Source organism: Bos javanicus, chromosome 14, assembly GCF_032452875.1.
Source record: "Bos javanicus breed banteng chromosome 14, ARS-OSU_banteng_1.0, whole genome shotgun sequence".
Lineage (NCBI taxonomy): Eukaryota > Metazoa > Chordata > Mammalia > Artiodactyla > Bovidae > Bos > Bos javanicus.
Genome location: NC_083881.1, coordinates 2,790,797 through 2,806,330, shown reverse-complemented (window position 1 = coordinate 2,806,330; position 15,534 = coordinate 2,790,797). Strand labels below are relative to the sequence as shown.

At 42.1% G+C, this 15,534-nt stretch overlaps 1 protein-coding gene across 19 annotated transcripts in view; it reads right to left on the bottom strand.

Annotated features, from left to right (window-relative positions):
* Positions 1 to 15,534, bottom strand: part of PTK2 (protein tyrosine kinase 2) — a 192,754-nt gene that overhangs the window by 90,747 nt on the left and 86,473 nt on the right. For all 19 annotated transcript variants that reach the window (XM_061438488.1, XM_061438469.1, XM_061438476.1 and 16 more), the window contains 3 exons: positions 14,094 to 14,181; positions 3,060 to 3,139; positions 2,011 to 2,073 (listed from right to left, as the gene is read on the bottom strand). In XM_061438488.1, the coding sequence (XP_061294472.1) occupies positions 2,011 to 2,073; positions 3,060 to 3,139; positions 14,094 to 14,181 (231 nt within the window). The remainder of the gene's footprint in view (positions 1 to 2,010; positions 2,074 to 3,059; positions 3,140 to 14,093; positions 14,182 to 15,534) is intronic.

Sequence of the window (15,534 nt, the reverse complement as noted above, 5' to 3'; positions counted from 1 at the left end):
TATTAAAAAGCAGAGACATTACTTTGCCAACAAAGGGCCATATAGTCAAAGCTGTGGTTTTTCCAGTGGTCACGTATGGATGTGAGAGTTGGACTATACAGAAAGCGGAGTGCTGAAGAATTGATGCTTTTAAACTGTGGTGCTGGAGAAGACTTTTGAGAGTCCCTTCGACTGCAAGGAGATCCAACTAGTCCATCCTAAAGGAAATCAGTCCTGAATATTCATTGGAAGGACTGATGCTGAAGCTGAAACTCTTAATACTTTGGCCACCTGATGCGAAGAACTGACTCATTTGAAAAAACCATGATGCTGGGAAAGACTGAAGGGGGGAGGAGAAGGGGATGACAGAGGATGAGATGGTTGGATGGTATCACTGACTGGATGGACAAAAGTTTTAGCAAGCTCCAGGAGTTGGTGATGGTCAAGGAAGCCTGGCATGCTGCAGTCCATGGGGTTCCAAACAGTTTGACACGACTGAGCAACTGAACTGTGAATAGAGTAAAGCTACCCTCCAAGAACAAGGCAAAATAAAGGAAATGACAAGATGATAAAAGCAGAATTTCACCTCCAAAGACACATTAAAAAAGAAATTCTAAAAAATGTGCTTTAAGAAAAAGGGTCCTTTTATTAGAAGACAGGCTGAGCTACAAGACAGAGTCCAGCCAACACAGTGACACAAGCAGGCCGCAGGGCTCCTCCTGACACCCCACAGAGCTGGGGGCGGAAGGCAGCCACAGGCGGGGATGCGGCGCCAGGGCTGAGCAGGCACCGGGACGTCCAGTTGTGCCACTCACGCCCTGGCTCTCACCGGAAGCCCCCATCCCCACCGCCGCTGGAGCCCCCTCAGCAGCCACCTGGGGGCTTCAGGAAGCAGATCGAGACAGTCCAGCCCCCCAAAGTCACTGTCAGATACAGAACACAAAATGGCTGGCATGAAAAGCTTGAAGAAATAAACAGCACAATCCTTATCTGTCCTTATTTAATTTGTTAAGAGGCAGAACATATGGGACATGTGTATCCATAAACACACAACCACAAATATTTAGTACACTATGTTAATATATTAGGTTCAGAAGTCAAGTGATGAATTCCAACTAAAACAAGACAAACTGCTCGGGGTGCTAACTCATTTGTCACAACTGATACAAAAAAGGCACTGCAAGATAACTATCCCAGCTACTACCACAAGCTATCATCTCACAGGGTTCTATCTGCTCAAGACTAGTTCCCCAAACATTCACTGCTACTTTTATTTTAAATGAGCATATCTCCCCTGTAAAACCTTGTTTCCAAAATGATGGCAGATTACATTTTCACAGTGTGACACAGCTTGGCTGACCTGCCATGTCAAGTCTTATGGACAGCCTTTCACTTCACTGCAGTAACATCCTCCAAACAGCACAAGAATTTCAGTAATAATATGGCAGGAAAAGGTGCTGGCAAAAAGCTGCACCATCGCTAATGAAAATAAAACTGGAAATAACAAATACCAAAAACTTTTGCTGAATTAATTATCAACAGACAATTTGTAGAACTTTCAGCTTCCCAAGACATAAGCCCCACTTTGTCCGTTATGCATTTTAAACAATCTAACAGTCTAATGCCCACTAATTTCACTACTGGAAAAACGTTCAGTTATCCTAAATACTCTGATACACGAGCAACAAATAACTCCCATATTTTAACTAAGCAAAAAAGAAAAACAAACTTAATAAACTTAGAGACTATAAATAATAATTCAGTATAAATTAGAAGTGAAACTCCATCCCAATATGGTTAAATCTACAGAGACAGAAAAGTTTATTATTTACGTGTTAACAAGCCAAAGACTTGTTAACAAGTCTTAAGACATTTATCAACAAATTTAATGTTCGCTAACCCAATTAATGATTAATGTCATCAAGAATTCAATAATAGATTTTTTTTTAAGTAAAGATAAAGTAGTAAAATCTAAGTCTGAAAAACGACTCAGCTCTGAACATGCACGGGCAGACCTAACGCCACACTTACTCCAGCACTTCGTAGTTAGACTTCTTTTCCAGGGCGTTGCCGCGCATCTCCCAGTACGATCGCCTGAAGCAGAGAAGAGAGACACTCACAGATCTGTGTGGAGAGCGTCTGCGATGTTAAATGACTAAAAACTACTGCGCAGCTCAGTCACAAACATTCTGACAGTAAACTACCAGGAAACAATAGACTTGAGTCTCCACATTACTCGTCCTCCATTAGGCAGCAGCAATCAGCTAACACACTGAAGGAAAGGGTCCAAGTTCGCTTTCCAAGAGAAAACTGTAAAGGAGACCAGTGAGAGACGCCCCCCACCCCCTCCGCCGCCCCTGGGATATATAATTAAGGTTGAAAACAAACGTTCATGAAGCTGCTGACACTTATACTTAATGATCTGTGGGTCTTACAGGAACTGTTATTTCATAACTTTATACAATATAAAAAACAGGGATCTCCTGGGAAAAGTATCACTGTTTTGAGTACACATAATCAAGTTTTAGGTAATTTAACCAACTCATCTTAAACTGGCAGCCTGGGGTAAATTTTAATTAAAATCATAGCTGACAAAGGTAGAAATATTCTTTTATTCAAAGTTTAAAATGGTGGCACAGAATACATGACAAATGCTAACAGAAATAAGAAATGCATTCTCAGCTTCCCATTCCCCACAATGGTAGCCATTAGACGCAGGTGATGGTTCACGTTCAAGTTTAAAGCAGTAAAGCTGCACGTCTGAGTACTCAGTGTCCGCCTCAGCTAGTGGCTGGCACGGGGATCTCAGACACTTCCTTCATCACAAAAAGTTCTCCTGGGGAGCTCAGCCTTAGACTTGCTTACACACTTGTGCTCTTATCATTCCATTCTAACTATCATGAAATATCATCTTAAAAGATTCTAGAATTAGCAACTTAACCTAATTCAGAATATTCTTAAATTTTACCAAAGTTTTTATTCAGTATTTTATTGATAATCTTTACGAGGAAAAGGAAAATACCTAGAAATAAAGGAAAACATTGCTGAATAAAGACCTTGATGTCTAGTCATCTTCTTACCGTATTTCTAGACAACCCAACTTCAGTGCAATGTCCTGGTCCACTTGGTCAGCGATCTCTAACATATAATCGCTCTTCACCTACAACAGAAAGGAATGGGTACAACAGTGTCACTGTAAGAGTATGCTGCAGACCTAGTAAATGTGTGCGGGCATCGTCCCCACACTTCATACGCACTGTGTCCATAATGATCCCTGATGCTGGGTGTACAATGAGCAATGTCAGAGAACAGTGAGTCAGTCTTCTATTATGAAGAACTTTTATCACCCATGAGCACTTGAACGTCATCCGAATCACGGAACATCAAGCGGTTCTCTGTACCCCCTCATGCTGTTGAAGGTCCCTTTCCATGCAAACTTGTGTTCAAATTTTCTGAACTCAGACGCAGCCCCAGCAGCATTTCTGGACCTCAACACAGGAGCAAGGAAATCTGACACTGTTTCAAAATCCATTGAATCCTGCAACTGACATGCTTCCACCTAACCATCAACTGTAACTCGTGAACCTGGTGCTTGAAGTGGGACATAAAGAGAAGGCTCTAACAGAAAGTGACAGCTGTCTTCCGAGCAATGACTATGAGGGACTGAGGTCAGTATCTGAGGGTGCTTATCAGTGTGAAAGTATTTTCAAAGATGAGACACGTAAAATCTCACAGACGAGCATCAGGAGACCAACATCTGCAACTGACTTTGATGGCAGAGAGCACTCATTTTGAACCTCAGTTAAGTGAAATGTTACTTCTCCCCTCACAAGGAACTCGTTCTTCTCGTTAGTAGGCCTATCTTACAAAAAACTGCACTCCATTATTAAATTATGAATATCACCAGTACAGAACTCAGTGTAAATCAGTCTTGTCTCGTTACACAAGTATTTCAGGATACCCTCCACTTTGCCTCTTGAGCCTCAATCCTAAAACATTCACCTCTGGCCCTTTCCAGAAAAAAAAGAGTGCTGATCTCTGCTCTAGGAAAAATTCCAAAGATCCTCTTCCTCTACGACTGCTACCCAGCCTGTCAGTTCACCTGCTCAAAAGATTTCTACTCCCCAGTTAACTACTCCGTCCACTTCGTACTGACAATTCATCATGATAAGTCCCCTTGAGAAGACCCCCAGCTCCCCAATCTCCCTTACCCCTTCACTTTAACTGCTTGGTAAAAACAGCAAACACTGAAGCCCACCGCCCTCTCCCTCTGCACACTTACTGCTGAGCAACTAGAGAAGCCCTGCTGTGTGTTTGGCTTTAAATTCATGATGACAGACCTCAAATGGCACCAGAAACTGCCTGGAAGCTCTGCGATGCCTGCCCATGAAGCTTGGCAACACACAGATGCGTATTTTCTCCAGTCAACCTGCCACATCCCTTTCTTAAAGATAAAATGAAAGTCTTCTCTTTAAAGCTCCAGCACCTAGAACCTGAGGGGCGGCTGTGCTCACCTACTCACGCCTTCTCCCAGGACGGGAGCGAGGCCCGCTCAACCAGCAGCAGGCAGCCACCTGGCTCTGATCTAAACACCATTTCTTCTGAAACCTCTGCTCTGTTTTCTGCCTTAGCACCCACACCTGGGTAGTCGAGAAATACTGACTGACTGAAGACAGAACCCATGAATGAAAGAATAAAGTCATCAAACTGGGATGTGGATACCTCTGTGTGTGAATGCTATTTTCCATGAAAGAGTTACAAGCATTGATCACTTCTGTTCCTTATACATAGCAGGCACTTAATGATGCCTACTATGATTCAATGGAATGAATCAATGGAAATGGAATTACTCAACATCTCACTAAAGTAAGTAAAAAGCTTTGATTCTAGAATCACTCTATTTACACTTCAGCTGGCTTCTTCTATACAGCAAAAAATAAGTCTGAATTCATAAAGAGTTTTATTACTGAACACAAAAAAATGAAGAGATAAAAACAGTATCTATGTGAGTTAGAGAGACACCACAGTTGTTCAGAGCGATGTGTTCACTGGGCTCTCAGTTTACGGTTTGGTGCAGACCTGGAAGCAACCACAGCAGAGCATCAACTGCACGCTGAAGAAAACACACGGTTACAAAACTGCCTTAAGATAAATTACTAGGACTTTCAAACGCTATTCAAAGGTGGGAAAGTGTAATCACATGTTTTATTCATTCATCAAAAGCACACTCAGATTAGTTGGAAAAAAAACAGAGGGAAAATTACTTCAACCATCTTTATGGAAAACCCCTTTATGTACAAACATGACTTGAAACTTCTGAGAGTTGTTTTTCCTACAGCAATGACCTACTGCTCTTGACTGAGAGCTGCGTGCCCACGGCCTGAGGTCCGTTTGAGTCTGTGTTCTCTGCAAGGCGTGCTGATCCACGTGGAATGAGCCATCTCAGAAGAGCCTCCCCCTTCCCCAGCTCCAGAGGGTGTGTTCTCTGAACCACTGTGCACATCACAACCTGATGCTGTGTGCTCGTGAAATTTTCTGCAAGACGTAGGGTTTTTAACACTCAGTGCTCATTTCTTTACAAAGCATTTCTTGACTAACTTTCATCTCCTACTAACTACCGGCAGAATTCATTGCTTTCTTTTGTGAAATAAGTGCAATTCATTGAAGATTTACATGTGTGTGATATATACTTGCTTCGAGTAAAGATACTCATTGCCACGTCAGATAGACTTACGTATGACTCTCATTTAATCTTCAGAGCATCACTGTGAGCAGGACAGTACTATAATCCCCAATTTAGAGCCTTAGAAAGGGCCTAAGAAGACTGACGGTGACAGCAGACGTACTGTGTTATATTCAGGGGCTAGGTAGTACGCTGTTTTAGATTCATTATTTGTAGTCTGTACAATGACTCTTTCTTAAGACAGGCTTTGGTCCTATTTTATACATGAAGACCAGAAAACTTAATTACTCAAAATTAATGTACTCAAGGCCACACAGCAAGCATTAAAGTTAAAACTCAAAACCCATCCACTGACCCTCACTACTCAAGCTGCAGTGTGTACCTACACCTCCTTGTGAACTCTGAGAAAGTGCAGACATTCTCCACCAGAAGGAAGATTAATGACCAGTGAGGACCACAGCGCATCGCCCCGGTAGCCCAGAGTCTAACACAATGGCTTCACACGATCTCCTACTCCATCTTACCCCTTGCTTTCCATCGTGTTCTCCTCTTATACCACGGATTACTACTGTTTACGAACTCCAAATCCAGCAAATTTGCAAGTTTTTTCCAAGCAAAGACCTTTCAAAGTTGTTTACTGTATTAAATTGTTTCCATGTTGATGTCAATTTCCTACTTAAAAAACAGGATGTATCTGGACTTCCTTCTGTGGGCAAGTATTATATTTACATTCATGAGCTTTTTCATCTTATTAAGCACAGGTTTTACTATAAAAACCTCTCACATTACTAATAAAAAATTCTAATCCTATGCTATGCTAAGTCACTTCAGTCGTGTCCGCCTCTGTGCGACCCCATGGACGGCAGCCCACCAGGCTCCCCCGTCCCTGGGATTCTCCAGGCAAGAACACTGGAGTGGGTTGCCATTTCCTTCTCCAATGCATGAAAGTGAAAAGTGAAAGTGAAGTCGCTCAGTCGTGTCCGACTCTTAGCGACCCCATGGATTGCAGCCTACCAGGCTCCTCCGTCCATGGGATTTTCCAGGCAAGAGTACTGGAGTGGGGTGCCATTGCCTTCTCCATCTAATCCTAAATTACTCCATGATTTATTTCATGCGCCACATCAATGCTTTGGCTACCTCATGAGATTTTTTTTGGTCTTATTTTGGTCTCTTCTGAATGCTTTGTCAGCTACATGAATTTATCACACAGACCTGAAAGTCCTCAGTGGCGTGTGTAAAGAAGATGGGGCCGAGGGCAGACCAACGTGCAGAGAACCATCACTGCCTGCTGCACATCACCATTCATAGGCTACGCCACCTGAGAGATCCCAGGTCGTCAGCCAAGTTGGCTCGACCGTCAAGCACTCCTCCCTGTGTTCTTCCAGTTCGAAGGGTGGAGAGTCTGCGTACAAAGGAACTCAAAGGCAGTTCTCAACTAAAACAAATTCTTTGATCTTTCTCTTCAATACATAAGCTTAAAAAATATATAAAGAATTATGCTATCTTATAAGTCAAATGCTTTTTCAACAACTCACTAAGTCATTTCACATAGCATTTATTAAATAATAGGTAGTCGTTTAAAGGCAAGCTAAAAATACCAGCAAGGAAGAGTGACTGATCGAATAATCATTTCTGCTTCCTATTTGTAAAGTCTTATATAGAGAAGATACACAAAAAAATATGGGTTGAATAGTATTGGGTTGGCCAAAAAAGTGCTTGAGTTTTAAACTAAAACTAAAAGACACATTTTCATTCTCACCAAGAACTTCATTGAACAGCATATTCACCCTTTTATTTCACAAACTTGTGCCGTTTTTCAAGCACCTTCATAATTCCATCTTCCCAAAACTTTTTACCTTTTTGTGCAAAGAACTGTTCCAGGTGCCTTTTACAGTCTTTCAGGGAATTAAAATTTTTTCCAATAAGGGAATTTTGTAAAGACTGAAATAAATGGAAATCAATGGAAATGCAATGTCTGGTGAATACGGCAGATGAATGAGAACTTCCAGCCAAGTTGTAACAGTTTTTGCCTGGTCATTAAGAAACACGCAGTCTTGTGTTACCCTGATGGAAGATTATGCATTTTCTGTTGACTAATTCTGGTTGCTTTTTGTCCAATGCTGCTTTCAGTTGGTCTAACTAGGAGTAGTACTTGTTGGAATTAATTATTTGGTTTTCTAGAAGAAGCCCATAATAGAAGACTCCCTTCTAATTCCACCATATATAAAACATCACCTTCTTTAGATGAAGACTGGCCTTTAGTGTGGTTGATGATGTTTCACTGCGCATGCCCCATGATCTTGTCCATTCCACATTATTGTACAGTGTCTACTTTTCATCACCCATCACAATTTGTTTTAAAAATGGAACACTTTCATTACACGGAGAGAACTGCACGTGGAAATACGGTCAAGGAGGTTACTTTTGCTTAATTTATGTGGAACCCGAACGAACCCGAACACAAAGTGATGAACGTAACTGAGCTGGTACAACTGACTTTAAATGCTTGATTTGGATATTTTGAGTATGCTAGCTAACTCCCATGTGGTATAACATTGATTGCTCTCAAATAATGTCTTGATTTAATCACCATCAACTTCAACTGGTCTACTCGACCGTGGAGCACTGTCCAGCGAGAAACCTCCAGCAAGAAACTTCACAAGCCACTTGTGACACGTTCAATCAGCCACAGCATCTTCTCCAGACACTGAACAAATTTTTTTCTGCACTTCAGTTGCATTTTTACCTTTCTTGAAATAATAAAGCATAACATGCTGAAAATGTTGTTTTTTCTTCTATATTCAATATTAAAATGGGTACACAAAAATTCACCAATTTGGTTATCTTTTTTTAAATGCATGCTGATATGATAGCTGTCACATATAACATAACAAAACTTTTTTGAATGAAGTTAAACACTACTAAGTGCTACTAGAGCCATCTTATGGAAAAAACCAAATGAACCTTTTGGCCAACCCAATATAAGCATGACAGAGTTTACCTAACGACAACGATAAAACTTTGTTAATCACCAAAAACAGGAGTGGAAAAACAGGGAAAAAATGTACGTTATTAAATCTACTTAAAGACGTACAGAAAATATATCTTCTAATGAGTCAGACTTAGACTTCTATTTAATTTTAACTTCTTTCTGGAACAGGACAGCTGATAATTGCCACATTGAACATTTCACGTTTTAAAATAAAATTTCCCACTTGCAGCTGCCATTTCAAAATGTTTTAACTGACAGAAAGCTTTACAGCCAAGAAAGTACAGTTAACAAAATCATTTCTGATAATTATCTGAATAAAAATGTGTAAAAACTAAAAATTGGAGTAAAAATATCAGAAAGGTTGATCAACAAAACAAGTGTGTCTTGGCCCCTCACACCTTTCTGCAGTTTAGGTTCTAAACCATAAAATTACCATAAAGCTTCCCACTGCAACTCTTCTTGCCAAATAAGCCACGAGTTCTGTTACCTTTAATGTTTTCTAAGAGCCACTAAATGGATACACTCATTTTAAATCTTAACATACTTGTAGGAAGAAACAGTGACAACAGACGCAGGCATCTCAGAAGCTCAAGGTGTCAGCGGTGCCAAATGGGTCCGACATGACATCAGCATTGTTGATACAAACCTAGTTAATATAACAACTTCTTGACCGAACAGGGACATGGCCCTTCAAACTAATGGCCACCACAATTTGCAAAAGGTTGCCAGTCAAATACACTTTTAACAAGTCAGAGAGATAAAGAAGAATAAAATGTTATGTGGCAAAGGAAAAACTCAAATTCAAGGCAAAACATACTTTCGTGCTTTATAATAAGTCATCAGCTTTGGCATCAAAAAATTATTTGTTTAGGAATAAACAATAAAAAAATCAGAGAATCTCTGGCGGGGTTCGGCATCCACACTTCCAGCGCAGGGGCACGAGCTTGACCCCTGGTCGGGCAACTAAGATCCCATATGCCATGCCATGCAGCCAAGAAAACTTATTTTTTCAGACTCCTGCTCTACAGTGAACAGGGTTATAACAAGATTCTAGTTTATTTTTAGAGTGTGCTGATTAATATCTTTCAGAATGTTCTAAAATGGGTCAAAGCACACAGTGGCTCATTTGTGATATGTCTCACTTGTAGTCACGTTTAGGACATCTTTAAATGTAACCGTGTGCATCCACAGACTGATCTCCCACCAGGAAAGCGGCACTCTACGTTCACTGACACGTCGCTTTCCTCACGACTCCACCCAAAATAAGGGGCGTGATGAGCAGGGGCTTGGGCAAGGCTTCAAAACAGGAATAATAAAATTACAGTAGTTTATTATAAGCTTTCTTTCTCTTTCATGGGATGGAACTGATACAGAGAAAATCTTAACATAATTCTTTTCTTTCTATTCTGATAAAAGAGCCAAAATAATAATAAATGATAAAGAAAAACCAGACCACCTGACCTGCCTCTTGAGAAACCTGTATGCAGGTCAGGAAGCAATCGTTAGAACTGGACATGGAACAACAGACTAGTTCCAAATCAGGAAAGGAGTTCGTCAAGCCTGTATATTGTCACCCTGCTTATTTAACTTATATGCAGAGTACATCACGAGAAACGCTGGGCTGGATGAAGCACAAGCTGGAATCAAGATTGCCAGGAGAAATATCAATAACCTGAGATATCCAGATGACACCACCCTTATGGCACAAAGTGAAGAAGAACTAAAAAGCCTCTTGATGAAAGTGAAAGAGGAGAGTGAAAAAGTTAGCTTAAAGCTCAGCTTTCAGAAAACTAAGATCATGGCATCTGGTCCCATCACTTCATGGTAAATAGATAGGGAAACAGTGGAAACAGTGACAGACTTTATTTTGGGGGGCTCCAAAATCACTGCAGATGGTGACTGCAGCCATGAAATTAAGAGATGCTTGCTCCTTGGAAGAAAAGCCATGACCAAACTAGACAGCATATTAAAAAGCAGAGACATTACTTTGCAAACAAAGGGCCATCTAGTCAAGGCTATGGTTTTTCCAATGGTCACGCATGGATGTGAGAGTTGGACTATAAAGAAAGTGGAATGCCAAAGCACTGATGCTTTTGAACTCTGGTGTTGGAGAAGACTCTTGAGAGTCCCTTGGACAGTAAAGAGATCCAACCAATCCACCCTATAGGAGATCAGTCCTAAATACTCACTGGAAGGATGATGTTGAAGCTGAAACACCAATAATTTGGCCACCTGATGTGAAGAACTGACTCATTTGAAAAGACCCTGATGCTGGGAAAGATTGAAGGCTGGAGGAGAAGAGGATGACAGAGGATGAGATGGTTGGATGGCATCACCGACTCAATGGACATGAGTCTGAGTAAGCTCTGGGATGGACAGAGAGGGCTGGTGTGCTGCAGTCCATGGGGTCAGAAAGAGTCAGGCATGACTGAGCGAATGAACTGAACTGAAATAAACTGAATTCTTTTAAAACACAATAACAAAAAACACTCAGAAGTGTTCACTATTTCCCAGTGTAGACCCTAAAGATTCCCACATGTGAAGTTCAACAAAATACCAGGTTCATAAAACACATGCAAGAAAACACGCCACTGTGAATAAGAGTCAGCACAGCTCACACAACGGTCCCAATTTCCTGTTTGTTACTGACATGTGCCCATGAGCACCCTTGCACATACGCACACAGGTGCATCTTATTTCTTTAGAATGAATCCTCCGAAGTGGAATTATTAGTTCCAATCTTATGAAACTGCCAGTATGCAACTTAACTTACAAAACTGTCAATGTCAATGGTGTCACATACAAATCTGAATCTATTTAAAGCTCTTGGTATTCTTGCCAATTCATTAGTTCCGACAAATCATAGCGTTTTTCTTTTTTCTTCCATCTTGGTAATTTCGGCACATCTACCTAGCCCCACGTAGCATCAGTTAAGCCTGATCCACGGGCCGAGATGAGCAGTAACACCGGCCATCAACACAGGAAAGGGGCATTAGCTTCTATTTTCCTGTAAATCACAGGTACTTGGTAGGACATTATAAAAGCATACATGAAACAAAAGAATTCTCAGGATCTTCCCGACCCAGGGACTGAACTCAGGTCTCCTGCATTGCAGGCAGATTCTTTACCATCTGAGCCACCTGGGACTAGACTAATTATTAGGATGAAAGTGAAAGTCGCTCAGTCGTGTCCAACTCTTTGTGATCCCATGGACTATACAGTCCATGGAATTCTCCAGGGCAGAATACCGGAGTGGGTAGCCGTTCCCTTCTCCAGGGGATCTTCCCAACCCAGGGATCGAAACCAGGCCTCCAGCACTGCAGGAGGATTCTTTACCAACTGAGCTATCCTGTGGCTCAGTTGGTAAAGAATCCGCCTGCAATGCGGGAGACCCCAATTCAACACCTGGGTCAGGAAGATTGGCTGGAGAAGGCATACACTACCCACTCCAGTGTTCTTGGGCTTCCCTGTGGCTCAGCTGGTAAAGAACCCGCCCACAATGCAGAAGACCTGGGTTCAATCCCTGGGTTAGGAAGATCCCCTGGAGAAGAGAAAGGCCACCCACACTCCAGTATTCTGGCCTGGAGAATTCCACGGGCTGCATAGTCCATGGGGTCGCAAAGAGTTGGACATGACTGAGCGACTTCACTTCACCTCAGGCTGAAGAGAAACTCTAGGAATGGATGAAAGCAGAGGGGGGTGGCGGGGCGGGAAGGTGTGCATGCGGAGCATACGGGCAGGACGAGGTGTGTCCCATCCCACAGCAAGTTGCGCACACTCAGATCGGGACTCGTGCGTGATGTGCTGAGTCCTCAAAGCTGGGTCCTGTCTACAGACCGGAACTCCAGGGTGGCAGACAGTAGGGTCTCATTTCATCAACATAAAGACTCTCTTCAGGAGGTGTCATATACCCCGTGAAGAAACTCATGGAGGCACCTGGCATCATGGAGCTGTGACATGTATGACCGGCACGGCACACCTCCAAGACGCCTCACACCCCTCGGGCTTTACAGGGACCACTCACCTGAGTCACAGAGACTGCACTGAGACACGTCCCATCAGTAAGGGAAAATCTGGGATAGGCCGGCGCGGGTGCTAGCTTTTAATCATATACACAGAAGCAAAGGCTTCTGAAAGGAAAAACTAGGACAACCTAGTAACAGTGTGAAAGGAACAAAAACATTGCTGACTTTCAGGTTAGCCTAGAAATTATAAAAAGGAATAACTGAGAGCTATTTAGGCCCGTCTCAGGCATCCTGGAATCAATGTCACTGAAGCAGTCACAGATGCCTTCAGTGGGTGGATTAATTTTTCAAAGAAATTACACCAGTGATTCAAATCATCTACAAGAGAGAAGAACAGAAGTATGTCGCCTATCTAAACCCATCAGCCTCTTCCTTCTTACTTTCCTGCTCCAGTTTGTTCAGTCTCTGAGTCCATCAAATCCACCCACTAAATCTGCTTACTACCACACCGTTCTACCTCCCAACTTTCTAACTTCTTGCCTAAATAGCTAAAGAGCCCCCAACCTGCTTGCAGCCTTTTTAAGATCCAATCCACCCCGAGTACTGCCACCATATTGGGGTGGGCTTATTTAAAAAAAAAAAAAATTCCGATCAAGACATTCCTTACTTAAATTCTATAAATACTCCCAACAATCTGCAGGAGAGAACCTAAAACCTCTCCTTACACGGTGTGGTCCCGGCTCTCTCGCCCATTTCCTTTCAAACCACTTTAGCACAGATTTCAATGTACTGTGTTTTATAAAGCTCATCTCTTCCTCAGCTACAAAGTTCCTTAGACGACATCTGGCAAGGGAGCCGCCTGGACTCGACACCTCCCCTGTGCCAGCACCCCCTCCAAGGGACGTCACGTCACTTGGGCTTGCCAACAGCATAGGACCAAACACAAAGCAACTGCTCACAGGAAGCCCCCTAGACGGAGAATTCAGAGTTTACGCCACGCGTATTTACTGCCTAACTAAAACCTTACAGGGGATTCAGAATTTACACCACGCGTATGTATTCTACACTTATGGGCAGTAAGAAAGCTACTTTTAGTTTAAAAAGTCACTTCTGGTTTTACACAAACTGCTACTGAAATTATAATGGGGACAGCTGGCTCTGGATAAACATCTGACAAGTTTCTTGATATTCAGGCACCATAATTATACTTGAATTAAAGACAGAGCAAAGGTTGTATCACTTAGGACTTACTGTTTCTACTTAAAATAAGTCTTAAGATTTGCCCAAGTATACAAAAATTCACAAAGTAACAAAACTCCTAATTTCTTATGAGGTATAAGAATCTCACTGCCATACAGTGACAAATTTATATTCTCCCAAATGTTAGGCTTAATCTAGTTCTAAAACAAAACCACGAAATAAACAGGATTCAAAGAAACAAAGGAAAAAAATGTATTAAAGCACTCTTCTATACCTGTTGATAGAAGAAATTCAAAGTTGGCTTGTCTTCAGTAAACTGGTTTAGAAATCCTTTTGGCAAATAACGAATTCTCAATTCATATCTAAAAAATAATTAACAAAGGAAAACAATTAGAAATAGGTCATTTCTTTTTCACAGTCCAAACAATATTGAGTATGGCACTGCCAATTACTGAAATATTACTCTAAAAATAAGTTTAAATATAATCTGTAAATGTTTCCTTTTGCTGCAAAAAATAAAAAAATAAAATGTGCATGTGAGTGTGCTACAGCCCGAGGTTCCCGCAGGAGACAGAACCTGACGAGATACCCAGAGGGCGCCCGAAGTCCCTCCAGCCCCACCGCCCGGGGGGCAGCACCACGCTCTGCGCCTGAAGGCGAGCTCTCCCTGCCTGGAGTCACACAGGATGTGTCTGCTCCCTTCAGGAGACTGCTCCGTCTCCTGCTCACGGCAGCACGCCAGCCCTGCACTGTGCAGCACACCCCAGTGACTCATCCACGCTACCCTGAAGGCTGCTGAGCACTTTCCACCTCGGGGCTATGAGGAATAATGCTATGAACACTTTTTATAGTCCTCTAAAAAAGCAATTTTGCTCACGAAGCCAAACCTCGAGAATGACCAAAACAAATTTCACCAGAGCGCTGTCTCTGTACCTCATTCTGTATGTACGTGTGTGTCCACCCGTATGCACTCTCGCAGGCACGTACGCATCTCTGCTGGGGGTACACCAGCAACACATCACTGGACCACAACACACATGCTGTGCAGAGCAGACACGACGGAAAACAAGCTGCAGGGCTGTAGCAGTGCGCTCCACTTCCACTCGCGGGAGCCGCACAGGCGCTCAGGTTCCGCATCCCTCACCTCTCCCCGCATGTCCAGTCTTTCCGTGTTAGTGGCCCTGATGTTCACTGCAAGAGCGCACCCTGGTTTCAGTCAGTAATAACAAGAACGGGCATGTCCCTGGCAGCCGGCCATTTTGGTTATCTTCTTTAGTGAAGTGTCTGTTAGGCCTTTTGTCCTTTGTTCCTGCCAAGCTGTCTGTCTGCCCCCACCCCACTGATTGGTAGGTATTCTTTACAAATTTTGGATGTGAGGCCTTTGTTAGACTTAGTGAAGACATATCTTCTCCCACTCTATAGCTTGCCTTTCACTATTTTAACGATAATTTAAAAACCTATTTTTTCAATCTTCTAATTTTAATGGTATCTTGTTTTTATGCAGTCCTATTTATCTTTTTCTTTTCAGGAAATTCTTTTAGTGTTTTGTTTATAAAATATCTGCTTACACAAAAGTTACAGAGATTTTTTTTCTAAAAATTTCATAAATTGATCTTTTAAAATTGTATTAAGCTCATGAGGAAAAGAACACAAAGGAATCGATACAATTCTTTTGGTTCAGTTAAGGGTGGTTCAATGCAAGGTACACATACACA